Below are 24,695 nucleotides of genomic sequence, written 5' to 3'. Positions count from 1 at the left end.
GATGCATTCTATGGATGTATCAACATTTTTCTTTCACAACACATTTTCACTTTTATTGGACTAAGCTCTTTTTTTATTTTTTTTCCACTACTGTTAATTTTCCTCTAGTAAAATATTCAGCTACCATATACATCACTATATATGTATTTCCTACTACTAAGTGAACTATGGTATCAAGTCCATTATTACAGTTATTCCTTTACTGTGTGTATTGTGTTACACATTATCATGTTTCAAAAAATGTTTTGCTCACCTGAATATTTTCTATTTTTATTGTATAGGAAGATTTAATCACCCTGAAACAGTAAGTTACTTAATCTCTTTCTTTCAGAAGTAATTAAACCTTATCTTCCCCTTAGTTAGGCTGTTTATAGGATTTCGGTTTAAAAAAAAAAATGTCCTCAGTTTACTCATGTTTTTCTTCACATGGCTTCTATCACATCAACAAGATGACAGCTTCCTGAAGTGTCTTTGAAGTGTTAAGCTTTCCATGGTAGAAAATTTCAGCTGCTTTTTATTCAGAACAAAGAAACTCAGATTCTGGTCATCCAGAGATTCAGTATTTTCCTTCAACAGATTTATAAGCATTCCGTATTTTCAGGCCACTGAATGGTCCTTTGCTTAAAAAAGCAGAGGAATTTACTAGTGGAATTTCTACTGTTTGTTCCTTATCCCCTACGTGATTGATATAGTTGTCACCATGAAGTTATATTACTTGGTCTTTTCCTTTGATTTTTAATTGTGAAATATTTTGGATCAGGTTCCACTTCAGAAAAGTGAAAGCTGCATTTAAAGCTAACCTTTACTTTCAGAACGAGAGGAAGTGAGAATTCTAGTTCTATTTTACATAAAGCAAATCAGACAAAAATAGAGTTACATTCTATATCCAGGCAGAACACGTTTACTTCAATGAATTCTGTAGAAATAGTTGTTTAGATTGTGTCAGCTATAAGGGCATGATGATGACCTACTTCAATCTAAAAACACCAACAGTAATGTAGTAAGGATTCAAGCTGGAGAAAGAACGCAATGCTGAATACAGCCACAGTGCTATTTAAAAATTGAATTGTTTGCATTTCTAATTTCCATTTCAAATATGAACTAGTGACCTTGTATTGAAAGGCCTGATATTTCATACTGCTCTTTTTACCCAGAGAAATTTACCACTATGCCTTTATTTAAAAGTCTGTCAAGAATGGGATGCTCTTCAGCAACACAAAGGACCATACAGAGTAGTCTGCACCATCCACAGCTAACAGCACAAGATGCAAAGAGACAGACTGACCATAGCTGCCTCTCACATTCAGCATGAAGTCTTTCAAGTTGTGATAAAGTCTGACATAAAACACCTTGCACACAAGGAAAAGCTTTTCACTTTCAGAGGGCAAAAGTTTTCTTTCCCACAGAAGTAAATCACAGCAGCATCTTCTTGGCTGTCAGAATAACATAGAAGTTCACAAGACAACAAGTATCTCTTCCACACATTTAAACTGAGATATTTCTATCTGATCTTTTTTCTTACAAGGTGTTCTTTCTTTCTAAAAAATATCTTGGTAAGAGGCAGCAGTCTGAATTCAAGTCTAAAATGCTGTCCAAAGTCACGTACTTCCCATCTGATGAACTGCATCTTTGTATATACCACTTTAAAATCATGTCATTGACAAGGAAGTTGAGAAATGCAGTGTAGAAGATGAAGGCTCCTACTAGCCAAAGCATTTTTCCTTCTTCACTTTTGACTTGTGATAAATCTCAGATTGCTTAGCTGAATGTGGAATAAAACAAACAAATTGTTCATCTATGTTTTGTGTTTTACATGTAGTCTATTTTCTTTTGACTTCTTAGAGACAAGATAAACTAAGTCTGAGCAATTAAATCATATCAAATTCACCTATTCTCAAATTTAGTTAAAGTGAAAGAGTTGGAGAAGCATTAGCATATGTTCTGGTATATGTCCCACATTGCAGAAGTTTTCTCCAATGTCTTTTGAATTCTCTGAGTATTTAGTGTTGATACAAATAACAAAAAGAGTTCTGGATTCCTGTAAGTAGACACATGACCATTTTCACCTGTGGCTTTCTGTATAGTTGTTGTCCTCATTCTTGCAATCTTCACCAGAGGAATTAAAATTCTGCTACACAAGTGAGAAAATTGGAGCAACTTTTCACTAGGAAAATACAACCCAAAACTTAGTGTGGAACAAACTAAATATTATAAAAAATTCACATGTATAATCAGCAAGCCCAAAACTTAAATATACCATTGGTAGTCTGCATATTGCATCAGTGACCAGGCAGTGTAGGAGGTATCTATAATATCATCAGATGAAATTAACATTAATTGAATTAGAAACACAAATAAATAATTAGAACACTTAAAACACTTAAATAACTACTTGTAAGTATGTTCTTTTTCACTGTGTTGTTTTCTGAGTTTCATATTCTGTCCCAGTTGTATAGTACACATCACTTCTGTTTTTATTACATATAATTAAAATGGTCATAAAATAGTTCAGGTTGAAATCATAAAACTTTACAATTATAATCATAATATATTATTGAAAAATCTGTCCTGCATCACTATTTATTTTGTGGAATGTGTGGTTTATCTCTAACTGTTTTAACAATAATTGCATCTGTCTTGGATTTTTGCTTTCTATCTACTCTACTACCTTTCCATTTCTCTTTATACTTCCTATAACAAGTATTCATTTTGTAATATTGGATTCAGAAATCTTGTGCTATAAGCCAGAATTTCTCTAGCCAAATTATGTAATTTTCTATGTGATTCTACAGCACCTATGACAATGCTTAACAAGACCAAGATTATTAAAGTTACCATAGAAGCTGATTAGAATTTCATATTATTATGCATGGGCAAAATGTAAAGAATTCAGCTGTGATTAAGTCCCATTAAAATGTTTGCCCCAGAGTAAAAAGTGAAAATTGGTACATTTAGCAGCAGCTACCAATGACAAGTGTTTCCGTTTTTAAGAGAGGTGAGGTATTATTCTTAGATTCCCCTGGTATTTTTAAGATAAATTATAGTACTACAGTGCTTCGAGCATGTAGGACAAATGGGATCTAGTCCAGGTAGAAAAGAAATGAAATATGAAACAAAGGAAGTGGAATATAAAGTGAACAATACATAAATTTTAGAATCACCCAGCCCTGCAGAGCTTGGCAGACAATAGTAATTCTCTTTTATGGAAAATATTTATTAAGCAGTCCGCAAAAAAAATTGTTGCAGATTGTAACATACATGGGATTATAAAAGGAAGCTGGGAGATACCCATTTAACCTCTCACTCCAAAGTCAGTCTCCCACATCTGTGATAAAGTGCTTTGACCAGTGAGTTATTGGTTAGTCCTTGTAGAGTTTGATTTATGATTCTATCTTGGACTTGTTTTGAAAAAGTCCTTGTAATAGACTTTTCATCAAATTCAACAGAAGTGACTTCTCAATGTTCTGATGAAATTAGGAGGAGAAAATTTGTCAGGCTTTATATCCTGTGTTACTGAAATAGTAAAATATTATTAAAAGAGGGGAAAATGCATTAAATGCTCATTTGGAAAATAAGTACATGACTTGAAGTGAGTTCTAGAGGGACGTTTGTTGTTGTTTCTATTTTTAATAACACTATACAGGACATGGGAACATGGGGAAGCAGTTTTCAGATATGGTTAGAGTCTGAACTTACAGAATAATAGAATCATAGAATGGGTTGGGTTGGAAGGAACCTTTGAGACCATCTAGTTCCAACCCCCTGCTATAAGCAGGGACACCTCCCTCTACATCAGGTTGCTCAAAGCCCCATCCAGCCTGGTTTTGAATGCTTCCAGTGAGGGGGCATCCACAGCCTCTCTGGGCAACCTGCCAGTGTCTGACTACCCATACAATAAATAATTTCTTCCTGATATCTAGTCTAAAGCTACCCTCTACCCATTTAAAGCCATTTTCCCTCATCCTGTTGCCCTTATAAAAAGTCCCTCCCCAGCGTCCCTGTATGCTCCCTTCAGGTACTGGAAGGCTGCTATAAGGTTTCCTAGGAGCCTTCTCTTTTCTAGGTTAAAGAGCCCCAGCTCACTTCATCTACAAGATTTGAGAGATTTATATCCCCTTTGTGCTTACTTTGCCTTGTTTACTTCATTGACTGAGTGTTGTAGTTAAAGAATGCATTTAGTTAATACTTAAAGAATGTTTTGGTGTTACACCTTAAAAAAGCTCTCTGTCTAAAAACTGTTTTAGTAAAATCATCCATATTGGGACAGGCAAACCAGAAATAATGGATTTCTTATTAAAGGAGAAGCTCTTTTCACATATTCAACTATGAAACAATATTGAATTGTACAGCAGTAGAAATGGCATCATTGTTTCTGATTTGATACTTCATGATTAAAAAAAGTCAGAAAGAGGAAGAACATTATTTTTATTATTATCATACCATGTGTAACTGACTTACTTCTTAGAGCCAATAATCCAAATAGATCTTTTCAGAATAACTAGGGTAACTAGAGTTTAAAAACATGACCTCAGAATAATTTTCCTCCATTGTTACCATTTTCATGTTACCATCGAAAAATTATCTAGCAGAAACGTAAATGGAAAACACAAGTTTGTTCAAAAAGTGTAAATTCAAGGAAGCTGCAAATAGTAAAAAACTTGAGCTGTTTAGGAGAGCTCCAAATATGGTCTTTATGAAAGAGTCAGGATACTTCAAGCATAGCGTTATATTAGCAGGCCTACACAAGCAAATAAATAATTTGCTTAGTAAGAGGGAATTTTATTTTTGGTACACAGCTAGTATTTGACTTATGCCCCCTGAAGTCCTACTGTGAAAATTGGTTGTTACACATGTTGTACTTGAGACTTCCAAACAGGGGTTCGTTCTCAAACCAGTTCCAAAAGATGCAAATAATTACTTTTTTTGCATGGAATGTGGATATTAATTCAGTTAAGTAAAAAATGTACAACTTTTAAAATAAAGTCAAGAGCCATCTAGTTTGTTTCAAAATCATTACTGTGGAAGGTACATGTGTTTGAAGAACTGTACCATGCTTGAGAAGTACCTAGAAAAGCCTAGCAAATGCATATGACAAATCTGTTCCTATCCGGGACTTGGGGAAATAAGATGGCAATTGGTAGTTCAAATATTTGAGTACTTCACTTACTTACAGGCACCTTCTTTTTTGGCTTCCCATTAGGCTATTTAGACTCTACCACTGATTACCTATGAAGAGAAGCTGCACTACCAATGTTCTGTGAACCATTTTTTCATTTTTTTTTAATTCTTTTTTTTTTTTTTTTTTTTTTTTTAAGGTTTTGCTAGTATGTAACATCTCTCAGGCTCTGAGTGCCCCATGAGCTCTAGGAGTCCTAATACCAATGTTCTTTTTTCTCTGAGGATAGGGATGATTCAGCTGATACCCATTACCCACCAGCTATATTGCTTTATTGTATGTACTTCCAGAACAAAAAAATCAAATTTAGAAGCACCTGAAGTACAACAGCTGCTCTGAAGTAACATCTCCTTTTTTATTATGTTGGTACACTATTTCAGAAATGGATGCTTATGGTATGGCAGCATAGGCCAAACATTCCGACCAATAATCTGTTACATTTTGTTGCCATGTGACAGAGGGCAGCAGAGGGGCAGTCTGACAAAATGGCACCTGACATGGAAGTGCACATAAAGCAAAGGCAGCACTGAATTCCTCCATACAGAAAAAATGGCTCCCATTGACATTCACTGACATTTGTTGGACAATGAGAGTGGATCACCTCCACTGGTGCAGATTTTTACAAGTGCAGTATTCAGGCTTATTCATCACTCATGAAAATGCATAACTAATGGTTGTGACTCTTGAAAAAAAGTGTTTTGTATCTGAGAATTAGCTCAAGTGGTGTGATGGTGCTCTTTGTGTCTACTGTATTTTCAATGTAAATAAATAGGAGGCATTACTTTCAGAATGACCAATGTAGGAAGAGTGTATTGGATCTCCAGGACTTTCCTGTTAATTAAAGATTGTAGATAGCCTTTAGAGGAGTCACTTAGCACTAAAGTGCCGCAGGGTGACATGATGCTCACAGAAACATTCTGTTAAAATCACACAAAAAACTTCATGGCCTAAGAAGATTCTGTGTACCTATACATTAATACATTTTGCCAAGAATTGAAATTAAACAATAAGAGGATAATGAGCTCTGCTGAGAGAGACCCAATGAGCCTTAGATACAAAGATGATCTAAACTCTTATAAATATTCTTCAGAATATGTAAACTCAAATGAGGACCTGAATAAAATAAAGTAGTTTCTCCCCTGGACTTGCATTTGCAGTCAGGCTAGTAGTCACCTTGCAATTGAACGATCTCTCACCATGCTGAGATTCTCCAGGACTATGCCAAGGCACATGTGAGAATTGCATAAACCGGTGCTAGACAGTATGAACTGGCCTATGGGTAGTAACATATAATAAGTAGCCACATTTCAATTTCCTGTCAGACTTTGCTTTATTCTCAAATTCTGTCTGGGAAAGATGATTTACATTCAACAAGTAACGTGTCAGCCACTACGTCTCTGTTCTCTAGGATGTAATTTGTAAAGCCTGTTAATTCACTTGAGAAAGAATGAGTGATTCCCATACACAGCTATTTCATTTGACTGATCATTGGGATTACCCTTGCCTGTTTTTTTCTCTTCTAGTCTGTGTCAACTTAGGACATTAACTCTGGCTGTTATCACCAATCTGGTTTCCTAGATGCGCAATTCCCTAACTCACTCAAGTGGATAATTTATTCCTCCCATAATGCTGTATTTCAGTTTCAGGACAGTGATGGTTGGAGTGTAATAGTTGCCACAAGTAAAAGTAATGAACCATTTAGCAGTTACACTGGAGTCTGTTGCAGAGTATCTCATGGTGACTGTCTCTCCCTACTCATCTGTAGCAATAATCATGTAAGACAGTCTTTGAATTAGTGACACAAGTGAGTGACTTTACCAGGCATTAAAATCTATTTAAGTTACCATACAGTTTCTGGCCCTGACCTCATTAATACTGCTCATTCTTATAGACAGAGTGCCTTTAGGTAGTTCTAATTCTTTGGTGAGTATAAGATACAGGAGTGAAGAGAAAATAACTCATTTTAGTTGTGATGTGGAATACAATAACCCATCACCATAGCAAAGAGCATATTTTATTTGAAAAATACGAATAAAAGGTTTTGTCCCTTTTGTTTATTAAAGGAAAAATGTAACAATTTCTATCAGTAACACTTGCATAAGGAGGTATACTTTACATTAATCTTTTGTTAAAAAAAATATATATTTTGGAGACTTTGGAAAAATAAGGATGGCCCAATACTTGCAACACGCTCCTAATGTTCCTTAGAATGCACTGTGCCATTTATATGTACTGCAAGTACAAGGTCTTAGCACTTTATAATCCACAAAGTTACCTTAGGCAGCATAATTTCATATTCTCCTCCATGTATAGAACATTTCCTTTGTGTGAGTCTATGAGTTTGGTTAACTCCAGATCTGTCCAAGATTTTTTTTTTTTTTTTTTTCCCCTAAAGGATAATTTTACAAAGGCTTAGAGCACAGAAATTTTGCAATTCCTTTTAAATACCAGTGAGAATATTCACGTAGACATTTTCTCACATTATTCGCAATTGAAACAATAGCATCAATTAGAGCTTGAAAACAAGATGTTTACAAATAGTTTGATTTTCCACAAAGAAATGCAAAAAATAAAGTGCATAACAGTGAAATTACTTTAGACTTTTACAGTTTTCTATGTTTATGCAATAAATGGCAACACTGATAAACAAGTTATCTTCAGTGTCGGATTCTTAATCTGAAGCCAGCTGAATTACACTTCCTTTTCTTTAAAATGCATTAAATCATTTTTTACTCTTTTTGGGTTTACAATATATTTTTACATTTCCTACTTACAGAGACCATTTTCTCAGATAACATATGCTGTAAAGGATACTATCCACCCCCACCATTACAAGAAAGAGAATTTGAGGTAATGTGACAAATTAATTGTAAGTGCATGATTATTTCAATAGCTGTCACAGAATTAAAATTCTACATCTCTTAAGCATCCTTCTCTATGTGCCATTTAATGTTACTATCTATCTTCCAGCTTAAATAAAACTGGCAGTTATCAGCATTTAGTTGTTCACTGACAACAGGATTACTATTTAGGGTAATGGGAACATATCTGAGAACATGAGTATACTACAGGTCTATGAAAGCTTTAAGCAAAATCCATACAGTCAGACTTAAACATAATCCTGGTAAGATTTTCCCACAACACTGTCACTGAATTTACACTGAATTTAAATCAGCAACACTACAAAATGACTGTACCTTCCATCAAACACAGTATTAGTTTTCTTTCAGTTTAATCAGTGTGAACATAGAAACTCTCAAATATATTTTAAGTTTGTTTATAGGACATGAAAGATCAAAGGAAAATTCTGTGGGATAAAGGAAATAAATCTGAAAGTGTTCTTTTTGCATCATGAGGCCTGCTTCCGTGGCCCTGAAGATTTAGTATTCTGCTATTTTTTTTCTCATGCAAACAACACAGCACAGCAATGTGCATTTGAGTAAAAAACATTAAGCATAGCAAGCATGCAGACGCATCATGACATAAAAGCGCATTTGACGATCATTGTGGATAGGACAAACCAAACAGAACACACTGCAGCATTGCTGAAGTACAGTCTCAATAACCCTGCAGAATTTTAAGTGATTCAGAATCCCCGGGGCTTTGGGTAAAATGCTGTATAGCAGCAAGAGAGCACCAGGAATAGTGAAAAGGAGGATTCTTGATTCTGTGAGATATGACCTCCTCTTTTCATTAACTTCATCAGAACATGAGCATAAAGAGTGATTGTTTGTGTTGCCGCTGTTAACTTCTGTTGGCTTTAAGCCTGAATGTTCTATAAAGCAAATAAAAATAAAAAAATGACTGAGGTACTACTTAAAGCACAATACACATTTGATCTTCCCTGCTTTGGTGTAGAACAAGTAGGAACAGACATAAAGATAACTAACATTAGTTCTCAAAACTACTGTATAACAATGAATGCTGCTCTCTCATGTATATGCAGTACAAACTATTATGACTCATGATACTACCAGTGTTCTAAGATTTTCTTCTTAGCACTCTACTCATACTGTATAAAAACTGAGAAGTCAGAAAAAGCAAATGTAATCTAAATCAAAAGAAAATTTATCCTGATAGAAAACTTGCACTTCTAGTTGTTTTATTTGGGATGAAATCAAAACACACCCTAACTCTACCCTCAGAAAAGATACATAAACCATTCTCAGGGTAAGAACAAAGGTCACTGCTTTAAAGCAGCTGTTAAACTGTACTCTACAATGAGGATGGCCTCAGTAAATGTATTGCTAGAAGATTCTGTATTTGGCAAAAATTAAATAAAGTCTGAATATAGATTACAAAACTACTCTCAAATCATCAGTAGAACTTGTTAGGCGTTGGGTGTTTTCCCCTCTAAATTGGTTTCTGAATTTGGTTGTTGATTGAAACAGATTGAAATGAAAACAGTATGTTTAAAAATCAACTCTGGAAGTAACTGCAATTTTTTTTTTTTTTTTTAAGTGTTTGAGAAGTTTCTTTCAAAGCTACTTATTTCTCCAGAAGGCTGTGTAAACCAAAAGCAATCAGTAAGGAGTTTATTGAAAAAGAGTAAAAATTCTCAAAGTAGGACTGATCAAAAATCGGATAGAACTTACCTACTTAAACTGTAAAGAACCAAACAGACCACTTGTGTGGCTCATAGTAGGTCAGTATAAATACAGACTCAGCTTGGATGAACAAGAATTGGAATGCATTCAGAAAAGAGCAATGAAGACAGTGAAGAGCATAGAAAACAGAATTTTGAAGAGTGGCTGAAGGGAAACGGGGTTGCTTAGCCTGGAGGAGACCTCATTGCTCTCCACAACTACCTAACAGGAAGTTGTAGTGAGGAAGGTGTTGGTCTTTTTTCTCAGGTGAAAAGGGAAAGGACATGAGTTGACAGTCCCAAGTTGCATCAGAGGAGGTTTAGATTGGATGCTAGGAAGAATTTATTCACAGAAAGTATAGCTAGGCATTGCTAGGTGCTGCCCAAGGAGGTGGTAGAGTCACCATTCCCAGAGGTATTTCTGAGACATGCGGGTGTGATACTTAAGGATAGGGTTTAGTGGTGGACTTGCTTTGGTGACAACACTTAACCCGCTGATCTTGTAGGTTTTTTTCAAGTTAAATGATTCTATGGTTGTAGATAATTCTTTCCCTACCAGTCTGAATCTCTCCATACCAGTCCAAAGTAGACAAATAATACAGAGCTTCTGCCCTGAACAGCTTCTCTATGAAATGCATACCATAAAAGCCCACATCTCTAAGTATCCAATCATTTTAAAAGCAGTAGACTTTAGTAAATAGTAAACCTATTCAGTCATAATCCTTCATGGGCGTTCAAGTTGATGTTACAGCTGGAAGGATTATCGTGGTGAAAATGGGAAAAGAAACAAACAGGGAAGGAATGCTCACTTGTATCCAAAGATCTAGGTTCACAGGAAAGAATCCACAAAGGAAGAATCTCTTTCTAGAGATCCCTTCCTAGGTGGCAGTCAGCCCTTAAATGGCTGTGTGACTTCCGGTCACACAGCTGAATTGCCTTCACCTGTGCTCCCATGGCTGACTCAGCCCTTTCCTCAGGAAAAGTTCAGGCTGTGACTCAACAGTTCCCAAACAGTGGGATACTGTGTTCTCCTTGTCCTCTCATAGTATTTCATAGTATTATCAGAAGACAGAGAAACAAAAGGTTAAACTTTCAAACAAACCAAGAGGAAACATAAATCTTATAGATAATAAGCAGCCTAAAGAGCAAGTTCTGCAGTGAAAAAAAAAAAAAAAAAAAAAAAAGAAAGTACTAACACGAGATTGATTTATTTCATCCATAAGAAATCCAAAATGACACATTTTATTTCTTTCACTCTCCACTGGCTTAAGATGTTTATCTTCCCATGATGTTTGAAATAGGGAGAAAAAGTTTGTTCTGCTTAGATAGAAATTACTCTAAGACAAATTAAATATCTATATATTGAACTAAAAAGAAAGCAAGCATCATCATTTTGATCACCTTGTTTAAATCTTCTCTATTCCAGTCTTACCAACAGCAATATTTTGCTTCTAGACACACACAAAAATTGACACATTATGATTAAGAACACTGTCATAAAGTGACTGATGTAGCTCTTGGATTAAGACCAGCAAAAGACTTCAAAAGCTCAGTCTATTGCCATAAGTGAAGCACAGTGAACCGAACAACTGCATACTTTAATTGTGCTGCCATTCTTGTTTTTACTGAAAGAACCTACGCTTCATCTGCTTTGCTGCATAAAGAGTACTTCAGATTCATTTACATGAATGATGTTCCCATGAAAAGACAAAAAGCAAACACATCGAAAACAATGCTTCTTCCAGAGTGGGTCTGGGGTTATGGTCTAGCTCTGTGTTTGCACTGACAGCTAATGATGCTTTCCCTCTGATAGCTGGTTAGGGATAAAAAGATTATGAGGGACATAATGAAATGATATTTTCACATTGCAACCTGCTAATTCAAACAGATTAAACCATCAAAGGACCATTCATTTTAGAGGATAGGTGTGGATTATCCCTGCTGTTAAAGGAAAATGACTCCTAGAACTTCTCACACTGATAGTAAACCCCATTAGCTACCTTACATTGGGATCACAAGGCCTAGAGCACAGCTAGCAAGGCAACCTCAAAACCATCTGCAAATGACTTGCTCTTCCATTAGTTATCTTCCTAAACAGGCATGATCAGAAACATACTGTAGCTCAGAGATATTAAGCATATTGCAATAAAAGTGTCATTGCCCAGCTTTACTTTAGGTACTGTTACGGATACAGTACCACAGACTTTATTGAGCAATTAAAAATATACACAAGGGACAATTGCTTCTTTTCTCTGTATTTTTCAAAATTTTACTTTCTTCCAATTGGAGAACCCAGTTTCAAATACGAAAAGGGCACTTGTTCTACAGTAACTGTGTACAACTTGCTCAGTTCCAAGTACTGTATTCATATGCTGTTATCACTGTCGTCATTCTATCTCCAGCTGTTTAGGAATTTCTCTGTTCTGGGAATTACAGCTAAGTTGTTCTTTCTGATTCTATTTCCCCATAGAGTTCAGCTAGCTTCTTGAACTCAGGCCCCCAGTCTCCAAGGTAATTATAATCCTGGTCAGATTGTGTCGTGACTGAATCCAGAGAGCTGATAGATCCAGCTTCCGATCTATGACCTTCATAGGCATATGTCTGTAAGGAGTCATATGGGGGCACGCTGGGGTCCAGATCAGCCTCTGCAAGTCTTTGTTTAATGAACTCCTGAACATTTATACTGTCAAGGCTTGAAGAAGGATGAGGCCTGGGTGCAGGCTTAACTTCAGGGCGGACATCCCTCCGATACTTTAGCTCTTCTGCAGCTGATGGATTACGTAGTGCTGTGATATCAAATGCTTCTGTGTCTTCTTCTCCACCGCCCTCATCGTCATATGTCACAACATTTTCTCGGACATCTTCCTCTGAAATGATCAAAGGCTCCTTCTTGCTACGTCTTAGGGTGATGAAAAGGACCACAATTGCTAAAGAGAAAACTGCAGATTTTAGATTAGGTTTAAAGTTTACAGTTGAAGTAAGTAGATATATGCTACAGAAACAGCAGCTACTAAGTCATGAATTGAAATACTTGCAGGCTAATACTTGTATTCTGATGTTATTAAGCTGGCCTTGAACTGGAGTATCATAACATCAGGCACATACCCAATTTGGAAAACAGCCTACTTAGAGTGAGCAGTACCTTTGTTGTGTAATGTTATATGAAATTACATGAAGATAGATTACTGTATGCCCAGAAAGCATTCATGAATTCTACACAGTTGAGTTTTGACATAGCAACATGCCAAAAAGCAACAAGTAGAGATCACACAATTAAGGAGAAAGTTAATAATCTTATTGTAAAAGTACAAACTTCCAATACAGCCTGGTCTTCTAAACGGCCAGTAAAGAACACATTCCTATTTACTTTGCAGAAATTTCTACGGTTTCTTAAGCCAATAATTAAATCCAGTTATTAAGATTATTAGGAATCTCATATAGGACACAAAAATGGATAATATACTAGCAGTTAGATGAGAGAGAAATAACTAAGGCTGCATTTTTCAGATGCATTGTTAAAGGCTTTCTGAGCTTCATTAGGACTAATATTCAGCATATACATATAATTAAAATGTACAAGCTTTATTTTTTCTCTTATGAATGTTCAATCTTGTATAATAAAATACTAGATTAAAAACCAAATGTATTACTATACATTTTAAATCTTTTTTTTTTTTTTCAAAAGGAATTTCTGAAGTAAGATGTGAGAGGTGCACTTTTAGAAAATGTAGAACCTTCAGAAAAAAAATCCTCAAAATATCCTATGTGAGTCACAATGCAATTCCTACTATTTCTTTTTCCAGCTCTATTAGAATGCAGAGAGACACCTGAATAGATGAATATTACAGAGATACGTATCCAGCAAGTTTTGCCTCTGCCAAAAAAAATATTAACTAACGTGTAACATTCAAATTGGCCTGGGTTAAAAAAAAAAAAAAAAAAAAAAAAAGTGGAAAGAAAATGCACTTGCAAGGACATTTATCTAATGGAGCCATCATATTATCTCATGTATCCCTTGCCCCCCCCTTGTCCCCGAGGAGTATGTTGTGCATTGCTATCAGCTTATCTCACAAAGGTAATTAATGGCTTTTGTATAGTGCTAATGGTGCTTCTCACAGTGTAATGCATTTCAAAAAGCTTTCCTCATCATCTATCATTTTTTGCACTGTTCTAGGCATGGAATTAGCCAGTGGTTTTTTGAAATCTTTTCAAATTATAGAAAAATGATCTGCAGTGCTAATTACTTGATAACCCCTGAAAAATTATTTCTAGTGGATTCCAGATATTCATGCATGTGCTTTAAAGGCTTTTTCCCCTATTAATTTTAGCCAAACCTTTCCCCTCTAATCACAGCTATGTGTTTCTAATTACCTCCTACTACTAGGCAGCTTCTGGTTCAAAAACATATCATATATAAAAATTTCTGCCCTGTCACATTCATAGAGCCAGCAGAAGATGGCAGTACTTAATATTGAAAATGACTTACCAAGAAGAATGACAACACAGAGCAGGATTGCGATTAAAGCTCCTGTGCTCAAGCCAGCTGAGGAGAGGAAAGCTTCAGCATGGCAAGTTCTCACACGTCCATCTCTCTCACATGCACAAACTCTAACAGTGAGAGTACTGCTGCTGCTGAGAGGGGGCACTCCACCATCAGAAATCAAAATTGGGAGGTAATAGATATCTTGAGTGGTTCGACTGTATCTCCTTCGTCTTGTCAGGATACTGGCTGTGTTATCTACAATATCATAAAAAAGAACAGAATCAGAAGCAAAATGAAAAATATGATTGACCGTTTGTTTCCCATCCAGCAGAAGGACCAGACATTTTAATATTCCACAATACTAATCTGCGAAAATGCACAATCTAGATTAAAATCAAGTGAGTACCATTTGTGGTCAAAGAAGGAAAAAGAGGAGGCAGGAAAAAGTAACTAGAACTAAATAAATAAGCCTTATTTAAGCTTGTGTCTTAAAGTCAAAGTGGATTTCGACGAACATTTTGAACCCAGGTTGCAAGTGTTTTAATCCGATGATACACTGTTGGTACTATAATAGACACTTGTAAATGTGAATATCTGGAATTCTACAAATCTCTGTTGTGGAATTTTTCCACAATTTTTTGATTCTCAAAATAATGCTTAAATGTCTCTACTAAAAGTTAAAATTAAATTTTCATGCGTTAAGGTTTGTGACAGATTTTATAGATGAATTGAGCTTTCAGAAAATATCTGAAAGGACTCCTGCAGTAGGGAGATCAGGAAGAAGAGAGAGGTGGAAGGGAAGGGAGAGTAGAGTGGCAGAGAGTGCAGATACTAGATGTTTTAAACTGATGAAAATGTAAGGTAAATAAGGATGGTAAAGAGAAAGCGATGCAAAATTCTGTCACTGTTATGTTCATCTGGCATGTATTACAGCTAGTGAGAATGCTAAAGCTTACTACATGCGCATTGCAAGAGCATTTATGAGCACTAATTAGGATGGTAAACTGCCACCCATGTTTCTTCAAGTCTAAAAAATGTAAGGAGCATAAAGGGAATGCAGAGGAAGAAATGCTATGATAATATAGAGTTATATCTTAATTTCAAATGTAGTATTTCATTTTGGTTAGTTGCCCCAACTTTAAAAGACAAGAGTCTGCAAATAAAGCAAACAAAACTACAGACTGAGATATTGAAAGTGAGAGGTGATCCAGAGAGAAACCAAGAAGCAGGGAGAAAGGTTGGAAGAAAAGTGCTCTCCTCTTGTGCCACTTGCGCATGATGTGGATTCCCAAGAGCAGGTTTGTGGTTTTAAAGATTTAAAAAAAATAACCAAGAGGTGATAAGTGCAAAAAAAAAAATGTCTTCTGGATTTTTCTTCCTGTTACAAAAACAAAAACGAGCACAGAAAACTTATTTTTGCTTACCACTGTAGATACAGCACTAAATGTGTTTCTCATAAATTATGAAAAAATGCACCCTGTGCCACTTTGTGAAAATTAAGCAGGGCAACACATCTAGTGTGGCATATTCCAGTCCATGGGATTGCTTATTTTCTGCACAGGTATTTGAACAGAGGAATTAGTTTCCATCTACATTGGGTGCGAACTACATACCAGGTGATTACGTTTCATGCCATATCACCTGTCCAGCTCTGTACCAAACTTTAAAGCATTAATTTTAGGTCACCTCTCTACATTTTATCTTGGTGTATCACCAAGTAATAGTACTGATAATATCTGTTAGTGTAGCCTGCAGGCATAATATCATAGTATATTTGGTAACAGCTTTCACATGAGAAATATGTATGAAGTAGGAATTACCCACGGTCACAAAGGAACCAGGCTGTTGACCTCAAAACTGCACAATGTCAGATTCTCCTGCATTGAACCTGATAACCTTCTCCATCTTCCCTAATTCTTGCAAATCTTCAGTATGGTTCTTTTGCTACAAACTCATTCAGTTTTGTTCTCATTTGCAATGGGTACCAAATATGATTTCTATTTGTTTATCTGTTTTCAGTAGGCCTTAAGGTCCTCTTCAACTTTGTCATGCCACAGAGCACTTTTGAGGACTGAAACTTGAGATTCATGCCAATTTGTTCCTTAGAGGCATGACACCAGCCACATACAATGTCATTCACATTCATTCAATTTACAAAACCCTATTTATGCCAAGATGGTATGAACAGATAATTCTGTCACCTGAAACAATCTTATACAGAGCAAGATCACAACATTATGGGAATAAATAATATTTGCAAGAGTTTATTAAATATCTTTGATATATTCACATGCCATAATAAAAATACTTCCAATAGTGAGCAGACTTCCAACAGACAGTTGATGGGAAAAAAAGGTAAATCACTTTTAACACAGGGTGATGAAAGGGATTCCTGTATAACTGAAAACTTACGAAATGCAGAAAGATGTCTCTTATAAACATTCTGATAAACTTTAACACTACTCCTGGGCCTATGAAACCCTATTCAAAATGCTCTGATGTTCTTAGTAATGTTGAAATTTTTAATTATCATGTTGTTTAGAAATAAATGATTTCCAAATTATTCTGCACCTAGACTAGGGAGTGAATAGTTCTGTTTTATAAATGAAGGAAGAAATCAAACTTGATAAGACCAAGACTCAGACTGCATTTATTTTATAAATAGAATTCTTCCCTAAAGCAGAGTGAGCAGTGGTCTTTGGTCCATAATTACAGTCTGTGCCCACCTGGAGAGGTCTTACTTGGCTTTTCTGATCTAATTTTAAAATATGAGGAAAAATCTAATTTAAGAAAATTGAACTAACTTGTTCTTTGATAAAAGTGTGGTCTATTTTTTGATGAAATGCAGTACCTGAACAATCAAAGCGATATATTTTAAAATGCTCCTGAAAAAAATACTTAATGTCATGGAGCACAGATTGCAGGTAGATCACCTACATGGCTTTTAAATTAAAAAGTGGGGAGTAAAGTAAGCAGCAGTTTCAACTTTCTGCTACCTAATGTTGCAAAACAAAACAAAACAAAACAAAAAAAACAAAAGAAAACAGTTTTTTTTTTTTTTTAATAATATTTTACCCATTTGCCACTTCTCCATTTTTTTTTTTTTTAATAATATTTTACCCATTTGCCACTTCTCCATTTTTTTTTTTTTAATGCCTAGACTGTCAGTCCCTGCTTCCCTAATAGTGCTGGAGGTGTGGATAAAAGTCGTCCATGGTTCAAACAGAATACAAAATGACCTTCAGTTGGTTGGTCTGCCAGCTGCCAAAGCAGTGGCAGATTAGGGTATGGACACAACACAAAAGCAAAAAAAAAAAAAAACAAAAAAAAAACAAACCACGTAAATTTGTGATTACTAAGGAATTTCAAATGAATGCATATTTTGCATGAAAATAAAGTAACGTACTCTTTATACACACAATGCAACGATTGCTGCTTCTGCCTTTCTGTACTCAGGAAGAAAGTCTTCATCATCATCTTCCTCATAGGGATGATAGACTTTACAAACTTTCTGATTCTTCAGTATCCAATTTATAATTGCTTCCTTCTTTGAAATGCACCTTGTTACAACTTACTAGCAGAGCTCCTCTCTAACAATTCCCTTTTTTTATCTCTGTCATGGTTTCATGGTTTTTCATCAGTATTCCACATCATGAAATCATGCAGTGCATGGGGAGTTAGAGTTAATGCTGCGGTTCCGTGGATTGTCAATATACTTCATGAGTTCTGGTCTCCTGGTCTCAGAAGAGAAGAATGAACTACAACTCCCAGAAGACTTCATTTTACAGTTTCCGTTTTCCATTTGGAGGGAAAGATAAAAAAGACTGGAAGTCACAAGACTTCTCCTCTTTGCTCCCTGGCTGTTTTCACCCATGGCTTTAAAGTAATGACTTTGGTTTTGGAAACTCTATCTTTCTCATTTTATTTGGTTTCTTAGATTCAAATCCAATCACTGTATTCCAATATTTATTATACCGTGTTATCTCACATTCTGCTACTGTATTTAGTAACTATTTTTTTTTTTTTCTTAGCTCATTGCCTGTTATTGTTTGTCCAGGCCCCTTTCCCTACCTTTTCCCTTTTCCTCTCTCTCCCCCTCCCTTTCCCTGGGCATGGGTCCATGGGTCCCTTTGCCCCCTCATCACAGAACCTAGGCTGAACTAGGCTGAACCATGACAATCTTCTGTGCTTTGCAGACTGTTAAACAAAACAAGGCTGGGGAGCGAGTGAGATCTCAGAAGAATGATCACTCACATTACTGAATTTTAGCACTTACCCTGGGATGCTGTTGTTTGGGCCAGCTAAGAGTCTGTCACATAAAACCCAGCCTGAGGCAATCGCACACACCAGGGATCTTCCCAGCAGGCATTGTGGACATGAGTGCACCAGTTTGCCTCGTGGTGAAAAAGGAAAAGGTGAAGAACCATTTCCTAACACCCAGCTGCCCCTCCCTTGACACAGCTCCATGCCGCTCCCTCAGGCTCTGCTGTTGTCACAGAGAGCAGAGCTCAGCGCTGCTCCGAGCTACAGCTGCCATGAGGCCTCCCCTCAGCTCCTCTGCTCTGCACTGAGCAAACCCAGGGACTACAATCACTCCTTGTATGTCTTGCCCACCAGATATATCACTATCTCTGTTGTTTTCTTTTGGACACATTAATTATTCCAACAGCCTGTGGGTCCTCAAGCATCCTCAACAGCTCTGTGCTACACTCCGCAGCACGTAGCTTCTTTTCATGCTATGGTAATACTGCTCTGTTGGGCTGCAATACAGCTTTCATATTATTTCATATAATGTCATAAAAAACAAAACAACAACAACAAAAACATAATGATGAAATCTAAGCACCTCTGGGTCCAGATGAGGTACAAGGACAACTGCTATGCAATGTTTGCAGTCAGCCTGTGTTATTATGCTTCATTGCATCACAGTTCTAGTTTTTATTTTAAGTTACACTTTTCAATTTTTTTCCTCCTCAGCATCAATACTGCTACAATAAACTATTATCTACTGGTCACCTAGAATTTCCCGTGAAGTCATTAGAGAGGCACAGCACTCCCATGTGCACATTTTAGGACATACACTTAACAACAGGAAGAGAAAGCAATTTCAGAAAAGTGGCATTTCTAAGGAGAATTCTATTTCAAGTTGCAACAAATAAGGAAATGACAATCATACAACAAAGTTATCCAGAACTAATACCTTAAAAACCTAAGGATGCGTTCCAGGACTTAGCTTTAAACTTAATCCCCTAATTCCATATCCATAAACTAAGCATTAATATTAACATCTGTCATGTCTCACATTCTAGAAGAAAAAATTCTCAGATCTTATTCTGCTAACTTCAGTAGGTGACAGCAAGTGTTTTTAGCAAGAATAACAACATTTCGTCTCTGATTAAAACTTTACATTATTTTTCTTACTCTGTTTACAAACCCTGAAGACTTTAGTTCAGCTACCTTGTCCACATATGCAAGAAAATTCTACCAAATTTGCAGAAGTGAATCTTCCTGAGCCTGTACCCAAAGAAGGCCCAATATTTAAATTTGAACAGGAAAGCAAAAACTTCTCCTTACTTTCCCTGGCACAAATCTGAAAAGGAGTGAGCAAGTCAATATTACCTTATAGCTACAGAAGCAATCATAAAAATACAAGCTGAAAAAAAAAATAAGCAGCACTAACCTAATATAAAAAAGAAAAATTGAGAATTCCTGAGCAGGAAAGGTTTCTGATAACTAAAAAAAACCCAAAGTTTACCCAAAGTGCACTACCAACTGCATCCTGACAGCTAGTCTGATGTTCTAAGCATTCATCTTTTATTAAATTGTTTACATTCTGTATCAAAAACGATGGGAGGACCCATTGAGAGGGCAAGTAGAAGAACAGCTTTTACGAGAAGGGTCTTGACATCACATGAAAAATCCCACAAACTATGAAAGTTAAAGGTAGTCCAGTATGAAGATAGATGTCAAGAGCTTACTGAGAAAATTAAAAAACAAACAAACAAAAACAACTGTTATATCAACAGAACTAGTTTGAAAGATAAGAGAGAGGGAATTATGAATTGAGAAATTCTTTTGATATCTGAAAACAGGTATACCAACCATACATGGAACACAAGTATAGGATAGTAGCAATAGTACTAAGATGCTGGGAACTACAAATCTGATGATTCTTCTAGGCCTGGAAAGAAAATTATTTTTCTTTACAGATTTAAACTGTGAACTTTGCTCCTGAAAGCAGGAAAAGAACCAGGACTTGCTGAAGATGAAAGGGCTGGCTGCTAAGGGAAAATTAACAGCAACATAGAGAAAGAATGACTCATCTGCTTCCCTGTGGTGTACACTGCCCCAGTGCATGACCACTAAGCCTTCTCACATTTGAGCTGTTACTTTGCAAACACAGCAAGTTAGATTCCTCTTCAGTGGATCTGAGGTTACAGATGGGAAATTCTGCATGGCTGTAAAACAGCAGCTCTTCACACTCTGAAGATGTGGCAGTTTGTTAAGCCACACTGCACACTGCAGGCAAGGCTGTTATCACATTCCTCTTTCCATTATCTCTGTCTTTTCATGTTGAGCTTCTGAACAAAGAAAAGGCAGAAAGGCATAGGGAAATCAAAGAAGCTGAAATACAATGATAACACCAAGGAAGGTGACTACTGGAGCACTTTGGAGAATACAAATTTATCTATTATTCACAATTTGAGAATTCCTTTGACACATTTTACATTGCAGGCAGGCACCAGAGAAATGGAAATCAAAAAACAGAGTAAAGCCTTGTTAATAGATTAAGACATGTTTTAATTTTCAGTTATACATGTTCTAAGTTGTAATTAATTAAAACCAAACAAAATACATTGGAATGAGAGGCATTTCCAAAGTGAGAACATGTAATTTGTTTATATGGGATTATACTGATAGACATTTATTTTTCATTTCTTTACTGATAACTCCTGAAAGTACCTTCTTGTTTTTCATTGGTTTCAAAGATGCAAAACATCAGCACTGAAGTAGAAGGCATGAAAAACCTGTACACTATAAACTACCTTACCTATCAGGTCTGTCTTGGAACCAATTTGTTTTAATCAAAGAAAGATTGAAGATGCTTACAGACCTGAGGAAAAATTCCCTTTTTAACTTGTATGTTAATTGTTTGATAACAGCTCGCTAGGGTAGCATTCAACCTGTTTATATTGACAGATGTTCTATGGATTGTGCTTGCAGTTACTACATATAATGCTAATTTGAACTTTCTCAGATATGACTTGTCTTTTCCACATAATTCTCCTACAGATACAGCTTCTCTTCATTACAGGATGGTATTTCATTGAAGAGCAGTAAGAATATACATTACTGTGGAACCTGAGAGAGCACGCCACATCTTTGATATAAACAAGGAGAGAATTTCATAAATGTTTCCCATTTATGTTGGGTAGCAAAGAATAGGGTTTAACTTGACCTTCAGTGCCACTTCAAATGCTCTGAAGTGGTATGGTGTGAAGAGCTTCCTAAATAACAGCCATGCAAGGTAAAACTGATTCTTTTTTTACTAAGTTTTGATCATTAAAATGGGAAAAACACTCATTTGCATCACAGACATGGTGGATGAATGCATTACAAATTCCATCTTATACAGACACTGTAGAACTCAGTATGCTCTAGATCTTTCACAAAAGCATTTTACTTCTGTGGATATTAAAATAATTTGTGATCACAACATTATAAAACACTAACAAAAAGGAATTTGCAAAGAGTCAGAATTAAAAATCAGTGCACCTTTGTTTCAGTTCCAGAACATTCCCCATGATTGCGGAATTTTCAGAAAGCCAAATCTTTGAGAAAAGTGGGCAGATGGGAAAAATAAAATTGCAATTTATTTATTTGTTTGTTTGTTTGTTTGTTTGTTTATTCATTTTTGTGAAATGTAACCTATGTCCTGAAGAAATAAAAGGAAAGCAGAAAAAATCCTATGTATTCTGAGTTGCTCTTCTTGAAAGTAAGGTAAACTTTGTCTAGCTTCAGAAGATTGCAGTTAAAACTTCCAAAGGCAAGATAATGTACAAATCTTTTTGGCAGTGTTGGGTGAATTTGTACAGTCTGCACAAACCCTTACTGCCTAGGAAATTTACAGGACTCATTGGAGCAGCCATTATAGACTGTATATCTTGTGAAAAAAAAAAAAAATACCACCAGCAAAACATTGCTTTACAGTGCGTAAAATTCATAAATGCTCTCTCACACCAAAGTGACCTGTCCTCTGGGGATTCAACCTTTTGCTAAGTCCCTTAAAAGTGTGGCATAACTTCTGCTAGAGGTCTCTAGTGGGTAACAAAATAGGCAAGGAGAGAAAATATATATATATATTTTAAAATTCAGGCAGTGAGAGAGACTGTGTACATCCATGTATTAATAGATAGGGGTATCATAACAGTAAAATATTCTTACATGCATTTTCCATCAAACTAATGAATTCTGACAAATATATTAACCATACTTTGATGATCTGGAAAAATACTATGATTATTTCAGGATTAAAAAAAAAAAAAAGTGTAATTATTAAATTCAGTGGGTTGAAAGATGCCACTCAGAGGGACTTTGGCAAACTTGAGATGTGGATCCTTGTGAATCTCATGAAGTCGGACAGACAAGGCCAAGTGCAATGTCCTGCACCTGATCTGAGGTGGTCCCAAGCAGAAGCACAAACCGGGGAGAGAATGGATTGAGAGCATCCCTGAGGAGAAGGATTTGGGGGTGTTCATAATGAAAAACCTATATGAGCCAACAGTGTGTGCCTGCAGCCCAGATGGCCAACTAGAACCTTATCATCAAAAGAAGAATGACCACCATCATTGAGGGAAATGATTCTCCCCCTCTACTCTGCTCTTGTGAGACCCCACCTGGAGTACTGCATTCAGATCTGGGGTCCCAACTTAAGGACACGGACCTATTGGAGTGAGTCCAGAGGAGGAACATGCAGATGATCAGAGGGCTGGAGCACATCTCCTATGAAGGGAGGCTGAGAAAGTTGGGGTTGTTCAGCCTGTAGAAGAGAACTTTCTGGGGAAACCTTATAGTAGCTTTCCAGTACCTAAAGGGGGAAAGGTGATCTACAGGAAAGATGACAAGAGATTCCACCAGGGAGGGAGTGTAGTGTTAGGACAAGAGGTAACAGCTTAAGACTAAAAGAGGGTAGATTTATATTGGAAATAATTAAGAAATTCTTTACTCAGGGGGTGGTGAGGCCCTGAAACAGGTTGACCGGAGAAGTTATAGATATTCCATCCCTGGAAGTATTCAAGACCAGGTTGGTTGGGGATTTGGACAATTTGATATAGTGGAAGGTTTACCTGCCCATGGCAGAGGAGATAGGTCCCTTACAACCCAAATGATTGCAGTTCCATAATTCTATGAAACAGCTCTGTTCTGAAGAGGCTCTTCCATCATAATGCCCAGGCAAATTTTAAATTGGACTTGCAGTAGCTGGTATGATGAGGCAAAAACTCAAGGCATTACACAAAAGTGATCTGGATTTCAAAATTATCTATTGCAATATAGTAAAAAAACAATGTCAGAAGAACATGTACAACAAATAACTCAGATATATAGCATCCAAATAGCAAGAAAAAAGCACTTCCAAATTAAATAACAATTTGGCCGTTCAGGTTTTAGTAGAAATTGCAACACTTCCCTGGACCGAATAAATTGTAAACAGCCCTGTTTTCATTAAAAAGCCATCATAAGTACAATTCTCAAACAAAGAGGTATGTTTCCTGGGTTTGCTTTCTAAAATTGCAGACTTCAGGGAATGATTAAACCTAATGCATTTTCTTTGTATAGCAAAGAAATTTTATAGCCCTCCTTGCTTACATGGATATGGATACTGCATCATTTTGCTGGCTGTCCTCTTGCTCACACTCTTAATTTTTTTTCTCTCTCTGAACTGTCAAAACAAAAAACTTCAGCCATCATCAAAGAATGTACTGTAGCACAAGGTAGTCAGCAGGGAAAAAAATATCCTATTCTGTCTTCTCTATATCTTTTCTCTAAAATGAAAATCATCAACACCATCAGAATCCAGAAGGTGATCCAACCAATTCTTAGGTTCAGATAGACTACATGCTTGATATAGTCCAATATTCTCCTCTAAGGGTTTTAATTTCTGTATTTTGAGGGTATGTACTCAAGGGCTGGAGCTTTAAAACCATGGATTGTTAATGAGCAAAGGCTCAAGCTCAGACTCAAGGGAGATAAACTTTCCTGGTCACACAATCAATTGTATGGACTGACAACTTAATATCTATTTCCTATTTTGAAGCAATGGGTTACTACTAATCTGAATCATACATATGTTGAGATTATGCAGGTATGTAGGGATAAATTAGGAAATGTTATGCTTCTAGATTTCAATGAAAGTGCATGGATGTGTTAAAATGTAAGGATCTAATTTAGTA

The 24,695-nt window shown here is 36.2% G+C and overlaps 1 protein-coding gene across 6 annotated transcripts in view; it reads right to left on the bottom strand.

The window, feature by feature from the left end:
- Positions 1 to 11,016: 11,016 nt before the first annotated feature.
- Positions 11,017 to 24,695, bottom strand: part of CDH18 (cadherin 18) — a 237,469-nt gene continuing 223,790 nt past the window's right edge. For 4 of the 6 annotated variants that reach the window (XM_090137067.1, XM_090137068.1, XM_090137066.1 and 1 more), the window contains 2 exons: positions 14,248 to 14,499; positions 11,017 to 12,700 (listed from right to left, as the gene is read on the bottom strand). In XM_090137067.1, coding sequence (XP_089993193.1) covers positions 12,198 to 12,700; positions 14,248 to 14,499 — 755 coding nt within the window. In that variant the 3' untranslated portion in view covers positions 11,017 to 12,197. The remainder of the gene's footprint in view (positions 12,701 to 14,247; positions 14,500 to 24,695) is intronic. The other 2 variants (XM_090137069.1, XM_031589238.2) reach the window with 1 other exon arrangement.

This window comes from Phasianus colchicus, chromosome 3 (assembly GCF_987193195.1).
Source record: "Phasianus colchicus chromosome 3, bPhaCol1.hap1.1, whole genome shotgun sequence".
Lineage (NCBI taxonomy): Eukaryota > Metazoa > Chordata > Aves > Galliformes > Phasianidae > Phasianus > Phasianus colchicus.
This window is presented reverse-complemented; position numbering and strand designations above follow the sequence as displayed.